At 43.1% G+C, this 23,180-nt stretch overlaps 1 protein-coding gene across 4 annotated transcripts in view; it reads right to left on the minus strand.

Moving 5' to 3' along the window:
- The window catches only part of LLGL2 (LLGL scribble cell polarity complex component 2), an 84,606-nt gene that overhangs the window by 21,637 nt on the left and 39,789 nt on the right, over positions 1-23,180 (minus strand). For all 4 annotated transcript variants that reach the window (XM_087709939.1, XM_087709937.1, XM_087709938.1 and 1 more), the window contains exons 10-17: positions 20,978-21,132; positions 14,870-15,087; positions 13,164-13,231; positions 10,353-10,503; positions 9,702-9,806; positions 7,477-7,769; positions 5,851-5,989; positions 5,042-5,186 (exon numbers count right to left, since the gene is read on the minus strand). In XM_087709939.1, the coding sequence (XP_087566065.1) occupies positions 5,042-5,186; positions 5,851-5,989; positions 7,477-7,769; positions 9,702-9,806; positions 10,353-10,503; positions 13,164-13,231; positions 14,870-15,087; positions 20,978-21,132 (1,274 nt within the window). The remainder of the gene's footprint in view (positions 1-5,041; positions 5,187-5,850; positions 5,990-7,476; positions 7,770-9,701; positions 9,807-10,352; positions 10,504-13,163; positions 13,232-14,869; positions 15,088-20,977; positions 21,133-23,180) is intronic.

Here is a 23,180-nt window from a genome sequence, read left to right on the forward strand (position 1 = left end):
TCTTTAAAAATATTTACATTCCTAGCATTTGTGACAATGTGAAGAGACTGAAAAAATGAAAACAATTATGAGTCTGTATATCAAAACAGCCCTAATGAACCAGATTAAAATGTGCCTAATCCAGCAACGTATTTCCTTTTTTTAACATTTGTTGTACAACAACTCTAATAGTGCAGCCTCTGAATCCAAGAGGTATTATTTTCTTCTGTATACTATGGGGAAAGCCATCATGTAGCCCCTTTTTCACACTGCATGTGGTTTCTAAAAGTTTATACAAGCATGCCATTTTCCCCTAAATTAAAAAGCCCAAAACTTGATTGTCACAAATGCCTCCCTCATTAAAGTCAATATTCCTTTTCTTAGTGTGATTTGTTATCCAAGTTCTAAAAAATTACTCTAGTACAGGGGTTTCAAACTAGTGTTGTAACGTGACTTTCCCCCCTTTGCTAAAACAAGGATAGGCGTGGCCAGTGCATAACACATCTGGCCCACAGGCCACGAGTTTCACACCCCTGTTCTAGAAATTATGCAATTTGAATAACTCCGGGACTGGGCTGCGGGTGGACAGATGATGGCAGCATTGTGTGTTCGCACTGAACCCCCGCAGGACCTTTTGACCAACATTGCCCGGCCTGTTGAACTCCCGGTCTCTTTAGTAAACCAGGATTATTTTAGAGGACGTGGTTCGGGTGTCAGTAGAGACTGGCCACCTTATGGGACTGACTGTGATTGTGACTGTGATTGTGACTACCATCATTACAACCCTCACAGACGCTCCTTTCCCCCGGCTTTTCCCCGTGACTCAGCCTTTGCTTTAACATCATTACTATCAGCTGCAGAACCATCTGTTGAGAGCCATGTGACTCTCTTTGAACTCGCAATCTTAATTTAAAAGCTGCGCATTTTTATTTCTTCTTTTAAACAAATTCTTTCTTTTCTTTTCTCTCCTTCCTTCTGCCTTAGCATGGGATATGTATGTGTATGCTTGTAATCGAGTGAATGCTCCCACTTTTATTGCAATTATCGTTGTATTTTTCTGTTTTAACTTTAACGTGGGGATTGCTTGTGTGAGTGAATGAATATGCCTGACTCGGAGGGCCTACTGGGGAATGCGGGGGTCACCGGGGTGGTTGGGGGGGCTACTGCCACGGGAGTGGGTCGGAGCATTGCGGTCGTAACAGGGAGGGGCAGATATGGCGGGGACTTTAGGGCTGGCCATTACCGGGGAAGGAGGGCTCGCTACATTACAGAGATCCCTCCTTCCGGCCCTATGAGTCCCACTCCGAGGCCAGATGGCGCGAGTAGTCAGGACCCTGGTCTCAGGCTGTTGTTGCTAAATGCCAGGTCTGTTGTTCACAAGGCTCCCCTCGTCCGGGACTTAATTTTTGACGAGAGGGCAGACCTGGCATGTATTACTGAAACCTGGCTGGGCCCAGAGGGAGAAGTCCCCCTCGTAGAGATGTGCCCAGAAGGATTTCAGGTGCATCATCAGCCGAGAGCCCAGGGAAGGGGTGGCGGTGTGGCTATTGTTATCTGGGAGTCTTTAGCACCCTGTAGGATCCCTGCTCTGGAGCTTGTCGGGTGTGAGTCCCTGCTGGTGAAGTTGGACCTCAAGGGTCAAGTGGGTTTGCTGCTAACGTACCTGCCTCCCAACTGCGTTGCAGCAGCCCTCCCCTCGCTCCTCGAGTCAGTAGCCGAGCTGGCAATTGAGTTCCCCAGGCTTATGGTTCTGGGGGACTTTAATTTGCCTTCGCTCGGTGAACACTCTGACGGAACGCAGGAGTTCATGGCCTCCATGACAGCCATGGGCTTGACCCAGGTAATTCGGGGCCCAACCCACTCAGCGGGTCACATGCTCGACCTCGTATTCCTCTCGGAGCAGTGGATTTGTGATCTTGGTCTGAGGGGTAATGAGATCATACCCCTGTCGTGGTCAGACCACTGCCTACTGAGGCTTGACTTCCGGAGGCCAAACCCCCACCGTAGGGAGGAGGAACCGACCAGGTGGTTCCGCCCCAGGCGACTTATGGTCCCCTTGAGGTTCCAGACGGAGCTTGGGGTTATTCCTGATACTCTCGCCCACAGTTCGGCGGAGACTCTGGTTGCTGCCTGGTACTCGGCGGCATCGGAGTCTCTCGACCGGATTGCGCCACTACGGCCCCTCCAGGTCGGCAGATCCCGGAGGCCTCCTTGGTTCACTGAGGAGCTCCGGGAGAAGAAGCGCCGGAGGAGACGCCTAGAGCACTTGTGGAGGTCCGATAAGTCCGAATCGAACCGAGCACTTTTGACAACATGCACCAAGGAATACATCAGGGCATTGAGGGCAGCTAAAAGAACACATATTGCCACCTTGGTTGCGTCCGCTGAGTCCCGCCCAGCCACCCTGTTTAGGATTACCCGCTCCCTCCTAAATAGGAGGGACGTGGAGGACCCCCTACAGGGTAAGGCTGAGGAGTATGCCCAGTTCTTAGCAGACAAAGTTGCTCGGTTTCGGTCGGACTTGGACTCCACCTCTGCAGATCCAGCCGAGTCACAAGGGGATTACTTGGCAAACCATCTCTGGGATGAGTTTCAGGATGTTGCCTCTGGGGATGTGGACAAGGCCATACGAGCTGTGAGTGCCTCCACCTGTATACTGGACCCGTGTCCTTCCTGGCTGGTTGCCAGCAGCAGTGAGGTGACACGCAGCTGGATCCAGGCGGTCGTGACCGCCTCCCTTCGGGAGGGGCACTTCCCTGCCGCGCTTAAAACGGCGGTGGTGAGACCCCTCCTGAAGAAACTATCCTTGGATCCAGCCGTTTTTAACAATTACCGTCCAGTCTCCAACCTCCCCTTTGTTGGGAAGGTTGTCGAGAAGGTGGTGGCCTTCCAGCTTCAACAGTCCTTGGAGGAAGCTAGTTACCTTGACCCCTTCCAGTCTGGCTTCAGACCTGGTTACAGCACAGAAACCGCTTTGGTCGCATTGACCAATGATCTCTGGAGAGCCAGAGATGGAGGCCATGCGTCCATCCTGGTTCTCCTTGACCTCTCGGCGGCTTTCGATACCATCGACCATGGTATCCTTCTGCGACGACTGCGGGAGGTGGGGGTGGGAGGCACTGTTTTGCAGTGGTTCTCCTCCTACCTCTCGGACAGGTCGCAGTCGGTGTTGGTCGGGGGGCAGAGATCGTCCCTGAGGCCCCTAACATATGGGGTGCCGCAGGGTTCGGTCTTATCCCCCCTACTATTTAACATATACATGAAACCGCTGGGCGAGATCATTCGGAGGCATGGGATAAAATACCATCAATACGCGGACGATACTCAATTGTATCTGTCCGCCCCGTGCCAACTCAATGAAGCGGTGGACGTGATGAACCGGGGCCTTGAGGCCGTTAAGAACTGGATGAGTGCTAACAAACTGGTACTCAACCCAGACAAGACCAAGTGGCTGTTGTGTTTCCCTCCCAACAATTTGGCCAGTGTTCCATCGCTCAGGCTGGGGGGTCAAATTTTACACCCCTCAGATAGGGTTCGCAACTTGGGAGTCCTCCTGGACCCACAGCTGACTTTCGACCATCATTTGTCGGCTGTGACCAGGGGGGCATTTGCCCAGGTTCGCCTGGTCCGCCAGTTGCGACCCTACCTGAACCGAGAGGCCCTCGCAACAGTCACTCGAGCCCTTGTGATCTCTAGGCTGGAATACTGCAATGTGCTCTACATGGGGCTGCCCTTGAAGTGTATTCGGCGACTGCAGTTAGTCCAGAATGCAGCCGCGCGAGTGATAGTGGGCGTACCGCGGTTCGCCCACATAACACCTATCCTCCGCGAGCTGCACTGGCTACCTGTTGATCTCCGGGTGCGCTTCAGGGTATTACTTACCACCTATAAAGCCCTCCATGGTAGTGGATCTGAGTACTTGAGAGACCGCCTCCTGCCGATTACCTCCCTCCGACCAATTAGATCGCACAGATTGGGCCTCCTCCGAATCCCATCCGCCAGTCAATGCCGACTGGCGACTACGCGGAGGAGAGCCTTTTCAGTAGCAGCTCCGACCCTGTGGAACGACCTCCCCGTCGAGATTCGCACCCTCACCACCGTCCAGACCTTCCGCACAGCCCTTAAGACCTGGCTATCCCGTCAGGCCTGGGGATAAGTTTCTAATTCGCCCCACCCGAGTGTTGACTGTTGAATGAAAGTTGTGTTTTTACTGTTTATTTTATTCACATATTGTTTATGTCTCTGTATTGCACCCCCCTTTTCCTATGAATGTAAGCCGCCCTGAGTCCCCTCAGGGAAAAGGGCGGCCTATAAATCCCAAATAAATGAAAAATGAAATGAAATGGTGATCACTGATCCATTGATCAGTGGTCACCATTTATTCAAGATGCATACCTCTCACACTGAGCCATAGTGAGTGTAGTGGTTAGAATGCAGTACTGCAGGCTACTTCTGCTGGCTGCCGGCTGCCAGCAGTTCGATTCTTACTGACTCAAGGTTGACTCAGCCTTCCATCCTTTCGAGGTTGGTAAAATGAGAACCCAGATTGTTGGGATCAATAGGATGACACTGTAAACCTCTCAGAGAGAGCTGTAAAGCACTGTGAAGCGGTATATAAGCCTAAGTGCTATTGCAACCTGTTCCAGGTGATTTAATATTTAGTGTAAGGATTTAAGTGCATGGATCAATGTGCACATGCTGCTGTTCACATTCATTAAAGGGGTGCAGTGTGTTCTTTTCCTCTTGACAAACATTTCCTGATCCAAAACAAACAAATAAACCTGTTGAAATATTTGGAAGAGTCACTTTCTAAAACCTTTATCTAGAAGAGAACATATTTCATTAATGTCAGAAATCCTAATTGTTTCCAACCAATTGTAGTGATGAGTTATAAAGAATCAAAAAATCCACACACGTGTGTATATTTTGTAGGCATTGGTGGAGAGTTAGATTCTAGCCAATAATGACCAGGAAGTGATAAATACTCTCTACTAACCATTATTTGTTCTCTGAGCAATGGGACACATTGCAAGTCCTCAAAAGTGAAGTATTTCTTACTTACTGTCTCTTAGGAAGGTGTCAGCAAAATATAAGGTGCGCACAAAGCCCGTGAAAGAGTCCTCTGCTGATCGTGCTTCAATCTTTCGTTGGACTGGAGCTAATTCAATTTCTTGTAATGCATCACGATGATGCCTGGAAATTCCCTCCTGCATTGTCCCATGAAATAAAACAGGCAACCATTGAATATCATCACCCTTTGCAGATCTCAAACAAGCAAAACTGTTCAGATTATGATGTTGCTACTCCACTTTTACTAATTTAGCAGTTAATTGAAAACAAACACATAGAACCCTTGTGTAAAAGAATCAAATGGGGATAAGATTCTAATTTGCCCCACCCGAATGTTGAATGAAAGTTGTGTTTTATTGTTTTATTTTTATTTATGCACTGTCTTGTGTTTTTGTTTTGCACCCCCCTTCCCATGTATTGTAAGCCGCCCTGAGTCCCCTCAGGGAAAAGGGCGGTCTATAAATCATAATAAACTACAAACTACAAACTTATAAAATGAATGGGTAATAAGCTGAGTATCAGATTCCTGCTGTAATAAATTGAAGGCTTATGAATGGACTAGATTTGGAGTGCATGCATTTGTTTAAAATTGCAGAAGGGAAAGAAATAATTTTTCCTTTCTACTAATCCAAGAGCCCAAGTTGTCTTCACTCAAAAGCAGCACTTATTTGAATCTCATTCTTTTCTTCTTGCAACATGTCAGTGCCATGGAAGGCAATATCAAGATCCAGCACCACTGACTTGTCATTTTAAAAAAAGGATGTTAACAAACATGTGAAGTCAAAGAACGCATTGCCTCACCTGGGCAGTTTGCCGCTTCTGATTTGAGACTCTGCTCCTTCGTATCCTACGAAAGGACTGACGGAGAGACTTCTTTAAGGACTTCACCCTGGAAAGTGGGCCTTCCAAGGCCAGGTGATCACTAGGATGCAGGGTGCACCTAGAATGAAGCCAGTAGACATGTGGTCTAATACCAAGGCATTATGACATTTCTTTCATTCAAAATACTAAACTGTGCACTTCATATACTTCACTAGATGCCTACATTGGCCATTCTTTACAACCAACATGCTGCAAAATATTAGAAGCCCTATCAAGAGCCTTTCAATAGTTACTTGTGGATTTCTGTCAATCAACGTGATAGAATAGTTTCCAAGCCATATTAACCTGGTATTTTAAAATTATGTAGCTGGTTAATATTTATGGTAAGTTATCTTGGTGATCCTTATCCTTCTAATGGAACACCAATCCTAAATTCCTGAAGAATCCTTCTGTCAACTCCTCCTCACCTATCACTCAGAAGGGCTTTGCTTTTATTTTCCCAGAGAAACAATGAGAAGCAGCATAGTTTTCACCTACTCTGCTATGTTCTAGAACGGGGGTGTCAAACTCAAGGCCTGGGGGCCGGATTTGGCCCATGGGATGCTTAGATCTGGCCCGCAGGGCTGCCCTGAAAACAATGAAGGACCAGCCCACATTGCTTCTGCCAGCGAAAACAAAAGCTCAGGAGGGCTACGTGCAGCTCAGGCCACCACAGGCACCCCCAACACGAGTGAGGTTGAGCTGGCCACGCCTACACTGGCCATGGCCAACCCAGCCCCCCCAAGGTCAAACACAACCCTTATGTGGCCCTAAATGAAATCGAGTTTGACACCCCTGTTCTAGAATGTTCAAAAGGAGCTTAAGCTTCTTTTGGGTAGGATTTAGGGAACCAGGATTCTTCTCAATAGTTTGCCCAGAAAATTCCATCTAATTATGCAGACATAACCCTGATACTTTTCCTATCGTTCTTCAGATGTTCAGAACAAGTTACAACTTAACAGATAATGAGGAGGATAATGATTTACTTAAATCAGGAGTAAGCAATGTTTTGATGGCTAGTAGTTACATTTAAAGTTTGGGGAAACTAAGATCGAAGTAGGTGGAGCAGGGTTATCAAACTCCTAGCCTGTGGGCCAGATGCGTCACGTTCTGGCCACGCCCATACCCGGTTTAGCAATGGAGAAAAAAGAGCCCATATGTCATGTGATGCCTTCATGATGAAGTGAGTTTAACACCCCTGAGGTACAGCAATGCTAACCAAGCAAGGCTGCATAGTACCCATTTATGATAGCAACAGGATTATCAGTGGGTTTTACAGGATGGCCTTTTCGTTTTCATAGTTATGTTAAACTTTTAAGTCTTTCTTCTCACTTCCGAATTAACAGCAACCAGGGCGGTGCAGCTTGGAAGAGCTCCAGGAATGTAAAAAAACTTGGGACTCGGTGACCTAAGCCAGTTGGATTTCATTGCAAAACCTCCACTTTATTATGTCAAAAAATACAATAGTAACACCAGAATTGAAAACAGAAAAACTTTACAAACTGTATACCAAACATGTCGCATAAGCCTTCTTTTAAACATCATCTTTCCCAGAAAGTAACTTACTTCACAAAAACCAGCCGCTTCTGCTGATGATCAAACAGTCCAAATCCATGGCTTGTACCAAAGGCCACAAGTTTCCATTCTGAATGAAGGGCCAGTGATGTGACCACTGCCGGAGGCTGACATTGGACCAAGACAAAGGGCTGAAAGCCAGGCTCAAATTGGACAGGCCCATCCCTGGTTTTCAGACGTTCATGGCCCTTCCACTTGTAGCCTTCTTGGTCCTGGAGAAAGTCTGCTTCTGCGTGTTCAATCCCCTGTTCTGCTTCTTCATCATTCAGTTCCATGACAAGGACCTTCAGATAAGAGATACATTCCATTCAGAAATCTGCTCTGTGAAATCTCGATACTGCAAATCCCACATTATTTGCACTAGCATTTAATCCAAAATAAATACACTTTCCCATTTGGGCTTTTACCAGCGCAAAACAATTATTTCATTTATTTTCAGACTGCTTTGTTTTCATGTTCCTCTGTAGGGGCAGGGAATTCCAACCATCACATTTATTTTGGGACATAATCCAACAAAAGGATGTTGCTTTAACATCCAAAGAGTCCAAATAAAGTAGAAGCAACATGTAAGCCTTATCTGGTGGTAAAGTGACTATAGGTAGTCCTCCACTTACACCATAATTGAGCCCAAAATTTCTGATGCTAAGTGAGCAATTTGTTAAATGAACCTTGTCCCCTTTCACCACTTTTCTTGCCATAATTGTTAAGTGAATCAGTGAAGATGTTACGTTAGGGACATAATTTTAAGTAAATCTGGCTTCCCCAGATTGACTTTGCTCCTTAGAAGGTTGCAAAAGAGGAGCACATGACCATGGAACACTACAACCGTCATAAATATGAATCAGTTGACAAACATCAAAATTTTGATCACATGACTGCTATAGGAATGCTGCAATGTTCGTTAAGTGTGAGAAATAAAGACTGAAGACCTGCTTCTGCCAGTTGGCCTGTGGAACCCAGAGCGGGATGGAGTCCATTAAATGGCTCGTGTGAGGTGCTGTTGCCAGGAAGGGGTGTGTGTGTGTGATTTTATTATATTAAGTTATTATATGACTCTTTTATTAGTTTTATTGTTTTTATATGAAGTTTTATATACTGTAAGCCACCTTGAGTTGCCATGGGAGAATAGGCAGCAATATTAATTAATTAATTAATTAGTCATAATAATAAATAGGCTGGTTAACTCTGCAAGCTGCACTGGTTGCTGGTAAACTTCTTGGTGCAACTCAAGGTGTTGGTTATAAGCTATGACATACGTGACATAAAGCCCAGTTGATGCATTCCTGATTTCTTTTTTAAAAAGGCCATCTATTGGCTACTTCTGCCCTCTGGAATGAGGTTCTCCTGAAAACTCTCATCTGGATTGTGTTCTGGAGGACCTTAAAGGCTTCAATCTTCTCCCACATTTTGGGCTAGTCTGGATGGTGCCTCTGGTTGAGTGTGTGATATATGTGTTGCTAGTTGGATTCACCATCATGTTTCATGTTTTGGTATGACTATATACTGGTTATTTTATTTCCTTATTTTGGTTTTAACGAAAGTCAATAGGTACTGGGATGGGGTGGGGTGGCAGGGGCAGCAGCAATGGAATACAGAGGTCAAAAGGACACAGATTTGGGGGAGAAAAGTGCGGTGGTAGCTGAAGAGGAGATGAGCAGAGCAGGGCAAGGCAAGGCAGGAGAAGTGTGAGGTCCTGACCTAACAATGGCATAGTGCTAGCCCACTGAACCGCAACCAGAGTTACCAAAACTGCTGTTGATAAGCGATCAATTCATGTGGTATTTCATCTAATAATCGCTTTATTTAGTAATGAATATTCTGGTCATAAATGGGGTCATTAAGGGAGGATTACCTGCATTGTAGCTGTATTTGGGAACACAAGATGTTGAAGAAATAGCAAAACTTGTGTAGTGCATGCAGAAGGACTGCGGAAGGGATATGGCTTGCTAGAGTTTGGAAATTATTTCTCCAGTGTGCAGTGAAGAGACCATTGTCTGAGAATCTACTTTTTAGCCAGAATTAGCACAGAAAGGACACAATATCTGAGTAGGCTGGATTGCATCCAATTCCCCCAACCCTGAAATTGTTAGGATAACAGAGACGATCTAACAGATCTGTCTAATTAAGAAGGATAATTGTATCTGTGTGAAAGCATGGGTCTCTAAGCTACAATAGCCCATACAAATCTCTTTGATATATATTCATCCTATTAGTACCTGTCCTGCTGTCCCTGCTACAGCTAAATATCCACTGTATTTGCATAAGAAGATCTTCTGGATTCCAAGTCTGGGGTCATCGCTGTAAGGGTCAAAGGAGCCAACCTAATGCAGGAGAGGAAGAAACATCAAATACCACCTGAGCACAAAAATATAGTAAAGTATTGCAAAGAGCACTTGTTTGAAAGTACCGTATTTTCTGGACTATAAGACGCAGTGGAGTATAAGACACACCAAGATTTCGAAGAGGAAAACAAGAAGAAATAGTTTTGGCCTCTATGTATCCCATTTTTGCCCTCCCCAGCCCCTAGGAGCACTCTGCAGACCTCCCAAACCCTCTGTGCATCCTGTTTTCGCCAAAAACAGGCCCATTTTTGGCCTCCGGAACCCTTCACGAGTCCCATTTTTGCCCTCCCCAGCTCCCAGGAGCATTCTGCAGGCTTCCCAAACCCTTCACACATCCCGTTTTCACCGAAAACAGGATGCACGGGGGAGGGGGGTGCGTTTGGGAGGCCAAAACCAGGGCTGTATTTGGTCTATAAGACGCACAGACATTTCAACCCCTTTGGGGTGTGTGTGCACCTTATAGTCCGAAAAATACGGTACATAATAAAGAACAAGCTTTGACTTCAGCCGGTTAAGGCTGCTTACCTTGCGCAGTGGAGGCCATTCATCCTCTCCCAGCTGCATATTGTCATTGAGATCTGCATCAGTGAGAAACACCTTCACTGTGCTTAGTTTATATAGGAGGCTTAGACACACACCAGATGCATTCCAGAAGCGCACTGTGCCATCCTCGTGCCTGAGCCCAAAGCAGAAAGGCAGGTTATACCAGAATCACTCCCTGATTTATACCATCTCTCCCTGAGAGATGCTGAATGACTGGCTGCTCCACATTCAAAGCTAGCCTGGTGGAAGCGTTTTAGTCAATACATATTAAGTATTAATGGGGCAAAAAGTAATTTACATTTCCTCTTGCTAGTCATGTAGGCTTACAAAACTTTCATTATGCAAAATTCCCTTTTCACAATGATCTCTCTCTGCATGCACCTCAGAGCAGTTTTGGCAAAACATTGTAGGGCAGCCTTTCCATACTTGGTGTCTCCAGACTATTTAGACTTCGGATCCATAATCTCGAGTCAGCATGCTGGCTAAACTTTGTGTCACTGCAGGTGAAGACCGCTTGGAGGTCATCAGACTGGGGAAGAATGTCATCAAGTGCGTACTGAGCCTATACTATATAGCTGTGATGACAAACCTAAGGCATGTGTGCCAGAGGTGGCACACGGAGCCGTTTGTCAGGACACGTGAGGCAATGACCTGTCAGCTGGCCAGCGCACATGCGCGCGCTGGCCAGATGACTTCAGCTTTCTTTTGATGCGGTTTTTCGCCCTAAGAGCCAAGGTGGCGCAGTGGTTAAATGCAGCACTGCAGGCTACTGCTAGATCAGCAGGTCAGCGGTTCAAATCTCACCGGCTCAGGGTTGACTCAGCCTTCCATCCTTCCGAGGTGGGTAAAATGAGGACCCAGATTGTTGGGGGCAATATGCTGACTCTCTGTAAACCGCTTAGAGAGGCCTGAAAGGCCTATGAAGCGGTATATAAGTCTACTGCTATTGCTATTGCTCTGGAGGCTTCCCTGAAGCCTCCAAAGGGCAAAAAACCAGCCCTACGGGCAAACTGGAAGTTTAGGGACAGACTTCTGGTTTGCTCGTAGGACCATTTTTTGCTCTCCGGAGCCTTCAGGGAAGCCTCCTGAAGGCTCCTGAAGGTAAAAATTGGCCCTATGGAAAAACCGGAAGTCACTTCCAGTTTGCTCGTAGGGCCGCTTTTTGCCCTCCAGAGCCTTCAGGAAAGCCTCCTGAAGGCGCCTGAAGGCTCTGGAGGTCACAAATCAGCCCTATGGAAAAACCAGAAGTCACTTTTGGTTTGCTCGTAGCACCGGTTTTTGCCCTCTGGAGCCTTCAGGGAAGCTTCAAAATTGGTCGAAAATCGGCCCTACGGGGAACCTGGAAGTTCGGGAATGGTGACTTTCAGTTTGTCCGTAAGTCCATTTTTTGCCCTTCTGAGCCTTCAGGGAAGCTCCTGAGGTCTCTGGAGGGAGTCTGGGAGGGGCGGGGAGGCTGTTTTCGCCCTCCCCAGGCTCCTAGAAAGCCACTGGAGCCTGGGGAAACAAAAAAAAACCCCATGGCAAAAGCGAGGGCGCTGATTGCATGCATGCACGTGCGCTTGGGGGGCAGATGCATAACATTATGGGTGTGGCACGCCAGCACACGACCCCCCTGTGTTCCCCCCGCTTTTGACACAGCAGCCAAAAAAGGTTTGCCATCACTTCTATATAGATAGGCATATAGCCGAAACCTATACTGAGCTGTTCTGCCTAGTGCAGAAAGAAGAAGAGCTGCCCAGAACATTTCTTGGTCACATCAGACTGCAGGTGCCTGGCAGCAAGTCTTTTGAGAAAAACTTGCCTTCACCAAGACAAAGAAAATCAGGGCAGCTATGTTCTATCCATATTTGTTTCCAATAGTTCTGAAGTATATTTAAAAAAATATTTACCTGGAAAGGGACTTTTCTTTCCAATGAGTGTTCTAAAGTAGCTTCTCTTTCATATCTCAACTTAGTAAACCAAATATAAAAGAAATAAATTGCCATAAACAATTTGAATGTTTGTCAGTCCACTTTTGGCTTACTCGTCTTGGGCTATCCTTCCCTACCATGATTACTAGCCTGTTCTAATCACTAATAGTGCTTAAATAATTGGTGCCTGGACTTATCAACCTTCCTCTCTCTAGTTCTACTCCTCCTCTATTTTCATTTCTTAAATTACAGCTGCAAAAATGATATAGGAGATCTATATAAACTACAGCTATTATTTAAAAAAAAAGAATGTGTTTTTTTTAATGTTGATATTACACATGCGTATGTATACACACAGATACATACTCCCAGCAGCAGTAATTATTCCAGAGCATCAGTACCATTTGGCTTTCAGGACTACCATATCCCAACTCCTGCCTGCAAATATCTCTCTTTAACTTAACTGGCAAAGTGCCTGGATCTTTAAGTACAATCTTACCAGGAATTTACACAAATACCTTGAAAATACCTTTAGAATGTTTTTGTCTCTTTTTGAAATTTCAAATAGAAAAGGCAGCAATATGAGGCTACTTAACATGCACAGCATGCAGGATTAGATCACCTGTAACATCCTACCCCATTTGTTTACTTATATGTTAAAAGGTTGTTTTAAAAATGGAGTGTTCGGAAATCCAATTTAAAGCCTGCGATAACTAAGCAGTCATTTCCAAAATGATTGGCAGTTCATTTACTGCTGCAAAGGTTATGTCCCTCATTTTCTATTGATTGCTTGTTACAGACTAAGCAGAGGGAAATAAGGCAGTGACGAGTTACTGTTTCTACAGGAGTAAAGCCAAGGATGAATTTGCATGCTTATACCTACCCTGTAAGCAGTAAATCCCGCTGAGGAGGATCTGGAGCTTTGCTGATACCCCCATTAATTGGCCAGGGCTGGGAAAATGGAAAAGAGAATTTGTGGGAGGAGAGATCACAAATGGTGAAGGATAGTTATGTCTTTACAGAATAAAAGACTTGGTAGCAGGAAGCAATTAAAATCCATCAACCACTTGTTTATCTGAAATGACTCTATGCATGTATGATATGCACATGCATTCATGTGCAATTTTTCCATGTGAGGGTGGACTGCGGCTGAATACAAATCCCCCTTCCTGTTAAGAAACTCTACAGATGTACATCAATATATGTCCAGAGTCTCCCTTCTTCTGTACTATACAAATATCTATATAACAAGGTTACTGTAGGGATTGAGGAACATGGATGTGACAGAGATCAGTGACAGCAGGTAAGGTTGGTTCACACAACCCACTATGCTTCTCCAGGCTGGGAGAAAATCTTAACTTTCACACTCTTAAGTGCTAATGAAATCTAGCCCAATTTCAGTTTTTTGAGCTTTGTCAATCGACAAGACAAAATTTCAGAAAGATACACTTCCCTGATCTGCTTGAAAATAATATCCTATAAGATAACTACACAATTGGGAAAGATGTAATATAATTACAGAATTCAGTTACTTTTAGGTAAAAAGGAAGATTAAGCTTCTCAGCATGATATACAGGAGTGACATAAAAAAAGCAAAGGGATAGCTACAGATAGTCCTCGACGTAAAACCATTTAGTGACCATTTGAAGTTACAACAGCATCAAAAAAAGTGACTTAGCACCGTATTTCACACAATCATTGCAGCATCTCCATGGTCACATGGTCAAAATTAAGACACTTGCCAACGGACTCATATTAATGATGGTTGCAGTATCTTGGGGTCAAGGTGATCACCTTTTGCAGTCTTCTAACAAGCAAAGTCAATGGGAAAGCCAGATTCCTTTAACAACCGTGTTACTAACCTAAAAACTGCAATAATTAACTTAATAACTGTGACAAGAAAGGTCATAAAATGGGGCAAAGCTCACTTAACAACTGTCTTGCTTAGGAATGGAAATTTGGGGTGCCATTGTGATTATAAGTCGAGGACTACCTGTATTAGTGTTAGTGGGAAAACTAGCTTTCCTCATAATAACAAACTCTTGGATAATTTTGTGGCTAAAATTATCCACCAATAATTTCATTAGTGAGCTGTGTAATATTTTGGAGTTGATTTGGGTGAACTATGGAGAAGGACAATTGAAGCACCTGTCTCTGTCCCAATTAAAACAATTGTCCCTATTTTCAGGAATACTATGAGCCCAACCCGCTCCCCAATGAAAAATAATGCAGCTGTCTTAATGAGTAGCAGGTAAGTGCTGGATTCAAGCTTCTGCCACATTATATTAGTGCTAGCAAAGAGTACTTTATTGTCACGGCAGGATTATTCATAATCACTAATTCATCTTATACTCTTATTTTTCCTCTAATGTCAATCAAGCATGTTCTGTACAACTTATCAAATGAAACTGGTGCTGAGACTGCCATTTTCCCCTTAGCTCCTATATTTCCTTAGAAGCAGGAATATTTTTTACCTCCAAAGCCTTATCTGAGGTCATTCAAAATCCAGTATTAACCAAGAAGAAAAACAATTACAATCTGTACCCACTTCAAATGCATCCCTATTTCAGTAGAACAGGCAAGTCATACCATATTAGAAAACTGAGCATTCTGCTTGCTCCCAACATTGATGATCCTTTCCCACAATTTTAGAGGAATGTTGGAGACATGGTGAGAACATGTGATGGCTGAGCAGTGGAGAGACGCAAGATATGGGGGTTGGACAGATGGCCAGCCATGAGACTTCAGGTCTATTACTATTAGTTCTTCTTCTGCCAATACCACCATGGCGGAAGGGTCATCAAACTCTGTGGGAGAGAGAATCATCTATAACCATTATTTCACAGAGGGGTGCACAAACTCAAAATGCTAGTTACATGGTTTATCTACATTAAAGGTTCAGCAAGAATCCAGTATTTAATATTGAATCTCACATTTTTATGTTGTAAACCCCTGGGTGTCATTTTTGTAAAATCCAGGAACATCGAAACACAATAAAGACTATGAGGTAAAAGTGAGTGTTTACATTTTTCCCAAACATTCTAAAACAGTGTTTCTCAACCTTGGCGACTTTAAGTCTTGTGGACTTCAATTCCCAAAATCCCCCAGCCAGTGGCTGGGGAATTCTGGGAATTGAAGTCCGCAGGACTTAAAGTCGCCAAGGTTGAGAAACCCTGTTCTAAAACAACATCAGACTGCACTTTTATGGAAGGGAACTTCATAGCACTGGAGCCGCCACCCAAAAGTCCATGGTCTTTATAACAGAAGGCAACCTACTGTCCAAGATGGTATGTTCACAAGGTTTCTACCAGAGGAACGTAGTTCCCAGATAACTATTTAAAGAGGAAGTCATTTTTTCAAGGTAGAGAATTCTAAAACATTTAGAGATTTTAATGACATTTGAGCAATAAACCCAGGGCCGCCTCAACATTATGGGCCCACGGGCAAAGCAGTGTACTGGGGCCTCTACGACAACTACTCACAGGAATAAAAATGTAAATGGTTGATAAAATTAAATATATATTTGCATGTTGGTATTAATTTAAAAATGCAGTAAAACATAATAAATACGTCGCTGTATTTATATGATGCAAGGTGCATTGAAGGGTTAACATACACAGATTACTATGGGGCCCCCATCAGGCCCATGCATTAAGACAGCCCTGCAACCTATTGGGAAATGACGGTTTAGTCAGAAAAAGTGTTACGTGCTTAGACTTGAATTCAGTTGACAGCTTGGCTAATTTTTCAAGGGCATCCGCCCTTTCACCAAATGGATTACAACAAACCAATCAGGTGGGACAAACCCATCGTTATTGGTAGCTAAATCAGTCTTTCCAGGAAGAGACATACGTGAATCATAACAGGAGCCCCCAAAAAAGTCCTTTCTGAAAGGCTGAGCTCTTTCCCAACCCGCTAAACTCTTTCTTTTGTCGAAATTCAGTTTTAACCTGCAACACTTTATCCAGTCCATAATCTAACCCCAGGGGGAGTTTGAATTTAGGCCAATTTGGTAGATTTCAGGTTCTTAAAATGTACCAACTTGGCTAGTTACAAGAATTGTTATCTGGAGAATAAAAATTGTGTTTTCAGCTTTGACACTACTTCTGCTGGAGAACTTTATTAATTTGCTTTTGGAAAAGAAAATGCAGATAAGTTAGTATTGCATTTCAATCAGCAACACTGATTCTTCCCTGTGATCACTATACAGCCATTTCTGTAAAGTACTATGAAGTGGTATATATATAAGTCTAAGTGCTCTTGCTATTTCCATTCCAGAGACACAGCATGTACTTTCAGCTAATGCATCGTTACAATTTTCAGGCTACAGTGGATCCTGAAAGCTCAGAAAATGTGTTATCAAAGAATTATTCATAGTCTGTGCTCCTCCAAAATATAAAATCTTTAAAAATATCTAAAATTTCACATTTAACCATTTTATCACATGCAACTTTAAATTGCCACATAATTTATATGTAGAAAAATAAACAGGTAGCAACATTTAAATTAATCAAAAATTAATTAAAGATGTTCATATTTAATTTCAGGCAGAATTTGATTTATTTTTCAAAAAAAGTATTTTTTTAAAAAAGTGAATGAATTCTTCCTTCTTCCCATTAAAAAAACTTTAAATTACCTCTCTGTGTAACATAATAGACACAAAAATATAAACAGATCAATCAATCAATAAACTAAACAATAATTAACAATCTATAATTTTACAGACATTTATTGGAAAGAGTAAATTACACTGAAAACAGGAATATTTTTTGGGTTGGATTGTAATCTCCCTTCAAACATGTGCCAGCTTCTATAACATAATCAATACTACTATACTTTGCAAGTAAAATTACCATTAACCATTTTCCTGCTATATGTCATCAATCAATACGGCAATTATAGTACTGCCTGAAATCTGATCAAAAAACATTTCTTTATTTAAGGAGGGAGATAAGCAAAATAAGAACTTTCTGGAACACCCAAATGACTTCTTCCCGAGTGTTAATGATACAGACATTTTTTTTTGCTTCCATGAAATATAATAATAGAGATGTGCAAAATGTTCTATGCATAACTGCTGTTCTGGGAAGCAATTTCTGGTTTCATGCCCAAATCACTTGCCACTCTATCTGAGTAAAGCCATGCCAACTTCTCTCTAACACTTCCCCCCAGGCTGCCTCTCATTAGGCCCCACCCCCTCCCTGGACACATGGAACCCTCCCCACCTCCATCCCCCTTCAGCTCCCGGAATTCCTGCTTTCATGCCTTTCATTCCAAGAGGACCATGTCCCTAGGTCCTATGCCTCCTAGACAAAGAGGGAGATGTTTGGCCAACCGGACTATCTTCTCATCAATCAAGAGTTAGAATTCCAACCTCTCATCAATATACCCTCAAACCAGACAGGGTTGTGTTTGCCCCTGCTGCTGCTAACCCTGGCACTTCCCACAATACAGAATTAAGATGGAGATGTCACTTCAGGCCAAGGTGCTGGACATGGCTCACACAGCAGATGAATCAGCCTGGTTATGAGCTGTTTTTCTGGGCAGCCAAATCTCAACCACAGAGGTGTGGATTCACATGAGATGGTGAGTTTTCCTGGTTTCATGCCAAACTGGCTCTTACCTACCAACCTACCTACCTGGTTATAGCCCACATCTTCACTGTTAAAAGCATATCCCACCTCATGCAAAAAGTGTCCCAAGAAAACACCCCTGCAAAATGCATTGTAAGCTGGCATCTGTGCAATGTAAACTTTGCTTAAGCATTACTGATAACATTCCTTCATAAGGCATTGCTAAGTCAAAGCGTGACCCGTCAAAACCGCGGTCCACTAAAGCGCGCCCGATTAAAGCGCGTACCTGATGTCATCAGCAGCGCGACAAATACGACCGCGGAGAAAAAAGGGCGCTTTAAAAATCGCTTTTAAAGCAAGCCGATTCACATAAAGGTAAGGGTTAGGTTTAGGTTTAGGGTTAGGTTAAGCGTTAGGGTTAGGTTTAGGTTAGGTTAAGGGTTAGCGTTAGGTTTAGCGTTAGGTTAAGGGTTAGGTATAGGATTAGGTTTAGGGTTAGGTTAAGGGTTGGGCTTAGGCTTAGGTTTAGGGGGGGGTAGGTTTAGATTTACGCGTTAATTTTAAGTTTACCACTCACAGCGTGCTGTTTTCGTCGCGCTGTGATGACGTCACGTACACGCTTTCGTCGAGCGCGCTTTAGTCTACCGCGGTTTTGTGGTGGAACCAAGTCAAAGTATAAAGTCATCTGAAATGGCCACATTTGGTGGGACATTTCAGGCAGAAAACACTGTATAAAAACATAAAATTTAAAAAAAAAAGAGTGCCGTTCTCCACAGGGGTTGTTCTTGGAAAAGAAAGATTCTCCTCTCGTATTATTTCCAACTGGCAGAGTAGCCAGCATTTTTGTACACCCTTCCCAACAACCTTTTTTTTCAGAAGCCACCTCAACTGATCGGAGGCCAGGCCCTGAATAAACACAACAGCTTCCCAACACCAGGCGTGAAATTATAGGAATATTACTCATGGACAATGAGCGACCGAAGGGCTCAAAGTGCTGAGCAAAACAAACAATAAGTAAGATTGGATAAAGGCTTCAGAAAGCAGCCACTGCAAGCCACAGAAACCTCAGATGACTGAACAATTTCCTGGATTAAGCAGGCAAATTCCGGTTTACATTGCAATTCATGCGGTTTGTGCCAGCAGCTTGTCAGCAAAGCACCGTCACTAGGACCCTGAACTTCCAAGGGACCGAGGTTGCACTGCCTCTTTTGGCAGAAATACAGAAGAAAGCTGAGCTCAGTGCTTGTGTTTCTTTTCTCTCTCTCTCTCTCTCTCCCCCCACCCCCAAGGAACAAGAATGGAGCATAGCATTAACAGCTCCTTTTGTCTGAAAGCAACTGAAGCAAAGCCAAAGGGATGGAGCAAGACCAAGATAAGGAAAAGCCCAGGGCTTCACACGAAGAAAGCTTACTCATTTGCAGTTACTTAAGATAGCCTTCCCAAGTAGTATGAGTCTGCGGTGCTTCCTGGTAAATTAGGAGTCAAATCTTTGGGGAAGAAAGGATAACTTAAATCCAAAGGGCACTAGGGCCCTTTCCCCTTGAAGTCTGTCTCTCATTAAGTCCCAGCAATCACCGGTACAAGAAGCAGGTCTGATTTCCTTCCTGCTCTAAACTATTTGTTTGTTCAATTAAATGTTCCAGATATCAATTAACAATAATGAATCTTTGATGTATTGGGTACAAATCAGAAAAAAAGATGTGAACATTGTGAAACAGTTCCTGCATTTCAATAAAGTAAGGTTTGTTCCAGATTGCTATATCAATGTATTGCAATGGGGAAGATATGTGATTTTTTTCAACTACTATCTATATTTAAAATCAATTTTCCCCAACGTTTTATATTTCACTCTTTTATCTGGATGTTTTGTTTTCACTTTAATGTACATTTAATACTTTTGAATACTATTTAAATATCGAATACACTTTAAATATCGAATACACACTATTTAATACACGCTAATGGAGTAAAATCAGTGCATAATATATGTGAAATATACTACAACAAAACAAAAAATCTCATGATAGCAACCTGCAGCAAAACCACTGACAGATTACAGTACATTTCTACCTACTGTATACTGTGTGAGATAAAAGGCTAGATATAAAACAGAAAACAAAATGAAAGTGCTTGAGTGAACAACAGCGCCCTACCCTGGCATCTAAATGTTTGTAAAATAGATGATAGGGATAACTTCACAAAATAATATTCCAAAACCAGGGCACACCACCTACAATTATCTGCAGAAGGAAGTGATATTTAGCCTCTGCAACAAATGTACAGGGCGGGGCATAACCTTTTCCTAGGGGGTCACAGCAAGATCGACAGCAGTTTACAACTTCCGCGACACCTCATTTTAAAGCCCATAAAAAACTGAATTGAATGAGCTATTAAATGTTAAATTTGCTTTAAGAATGGCTGGAAAATTCGATTCGGAAATGCAAATGCGACTCAGCAATTGTTAAAGGAAAACAATGTCGAATTTTGGGGCAATGACGTCTGGCCGGGAAATTCGCCAGATCTCAATCCGGCAGAGAACATTGGGGCCATAATTAAGGATTAAGGATGAAGTGGAAGCTCTGATGATTCAGGAGCAAGGTCAAAATCGATATTCGGTTGAAACTTTGAGAATGAATTTGGAAACTGTGTTGAAAAATCTGGAAAATTGAACGGAACTGTTTGAAGATTTGTTGTGTTCTTATCCACCTCGTTTGAATGCTGTTCGAAGGGCTAATGGTGGTCATACTGACTATTAAATCATGTCAATAAACTCAGTTTTTGATGGGCTTTCGAATGGTGTATGAATTATTTGTGTTGTTATTACAAGTGTTGCTGTGACCCCCTAGGAAAAGGTTATGCCCCGCCCTGTATTTGGAGAAGGGTATCAGAAACACATTTTGAGTTATGAGCAAGTTAATAGTTGCTTCACAGTCTTTAAAAACTTAAGTGGCTTAGGGTTTAAATGTAATTGAACCTAAAAACGAACAGGCAAGCACTTCAGTTCTTCTAAGGAATATAGAGGAATGGTGTGACAAGGGAACAAACTACTCACAAATTAGTCAATTAGTCTCCAAGAGTTCAGAAATGATACTGTATTAGATCACTATTTCAGCCTTCTACATACCTGCAAATGGTTCAGCATTGGCAATGACAAAGAAGTCTATAACCCGTGATGTGAAGTCAAAGGCAATCTGCCGACCGCCATGAGAAACTGTAATGCTATGTCGGTCACCAAAGCTGGCTCGAGGCATCCCTCCTTGGAATATGAGGTAAGGGAGCCTTAAAGAAAAACAGATAATATTCTGAGTCTTTAACAGCATTTCATAGTTAGGTTTTTTTTTTTTAAAAAAAATGGTCTTACTGAAAACTGCATCTCTCCATCTTTAGAATTAAATCCTTTAAATCATTAGCAAGGGATAAGCAAAGCATGCAATACAGGTATAAGTCATAAAATGGAACAAACTCACTTAATAAATGTTTCAATCAGCAACATAAATTTTAGGCTCAATTGTGGTCGTAACTCGTAACTCGATGTAACCCACTGGCCTAAATAGTGTTGTTGGTGTCTCAGTCATGGAACAGCCTCAAACCCAACATTATGAGGGATCCTAAACCTTTTAATCTCCCAGTGGATTGTGAAAACTTGGCTGTTACTTCAAGCAGATGACCTAATTCTAGTTTGTGGTAAGGCTGCATTAATAGAATATTGTAAGTCTGAAAATACAAATGTTGCTCTATCATTTTTAATGGCCTTATCAATTCAGGCAGATTCTTTCTCAGTTTCTTTCTTTGACTGTTAAGCACTGGGGTTTTCTCCTTTTCTTATCTGAATGTTCCCTAAGCAGAATCTCTTTCCCTCACCCCTCAAGGCAGATTCCCAAATTATGGAAATAGACATTGCTTTTCCAAAGCTCATTTGAAGAGGAACTATTCCTTGTGGTGGCAACTTACTGAGCGCTTTCTCTCCTCAGCGTCGTCTGATAAGAGTCTTGACTGTTATATTTTAGGTACTTCGGAGTCTTTTCATTTTATCATTTTCAGGGGTATTTAAGATTCGTCTATCTGATCTTTAGCTGTCATTTCTTTATATATATATAAAGAGGTCCCACTCGCCATCTTTAGACTGGTGTTTTCGGCTTCATGCTTGTGCGAGTGGGACCTCGATGAAAGGTTGCCAAGACAATCTCAATCTTATACATGAAAAGACCCGAATACAACAAGATCAGCATACCTACACCCATTAAAATCTACGAAAACAAACATACATGCATACATGCAGGTCTTGGCATATTCGGGTCTTTTCCCGTGTAAGATTGAGAGTATCATGACGACATTTCGAAGAGGTCTCACTCGCCATCTTCAGGCTGGTGCCTTCGGCTTCGTGCTTGTGCAAGCAAAGCGTAATCGGAGCTGCCATCTTCCTGGCCATAGCATGTGCTGCTTCGATGGCGCGTGCCTCCTCTCCAGCCCTTGTAAAATTTTCCACTTCCTCCACCTCCAGCAAACGGGCGTGCCTGCTTAGTCTGCACCTCCTCGCACTCAGCTCATTCTTCCCTCTGGCTCATCTCCACTCAAGGTTCTGAAAAATGAGCCGAGCGCGAGGAGGTGCAGACTAAGCAGGCGTGCCTGTTTGCAGGAGGTGGTGGAAAATTTTGCAAGGGCTGGAGAGGAGACAGGCACTGTCATGGCAGCAGCGCGCACCACAGCCAGAAAGACGGCAGCTCCGATCACGCTTTGGTCGCACAAGCATGAAGCCGAAGGCACCAGCCTGAAGATGACAAGTGTGACCTCGTCGAAACATTGCCAAGATACTCTCAAACTTACACGGGAAAAAACCTGAATACACCAAGACCTGCATACCTGTACCTGTGAAAATCTACACACACACACACAAATATATACATACATACACACACATACATATATAAACTTTTTTTATTTTTTCATTTTCATAACAAGTAACCACATGTATACTATTACATAACAAACCTTTTATATTGTTAAATGTTTACATCAACTCATCGTACCATCAACTCCCCAAAAAATTATTGGCTCTCCTGCTCTCCATACATCATATTTGTACCCTATCCATCACTTTCTTCTCCCTCTCTCCTCCTCTCCCTACCTCCTAGCTGTCATTTCTATTATTATATTTTCCACTGTTCTCACTCTGGCTTTCACTGAATGATATGGAATATGGATATATGCCTATGGAATTTTATAATTACAGGATAACTATTTATAGTTAGGAGAAGGAAAGCCTATAGCAAAAGGCAGACTATAAATCCTGTACAAAAGACCACAGCATCTATTCAAATTGCCTAAAA

The sequence above is a fragment of the Thamnophis sirtalis genome, unplaced genomic scaffold, assembly GCF_051295495.1.
Source record: "Thamnophis sirtalis isolate CommonGarterSnake01/CBP01778 unplaced genomic scaffold, rThaSir2_p1.2 scaffold_3, whole genome shotgun sequence".
NCBI lineage: Eukaryota > Metazoa > Chordata > Lepidosauria > Squamata > Natricidae > Thamnophis > Thamnophis sirtalis.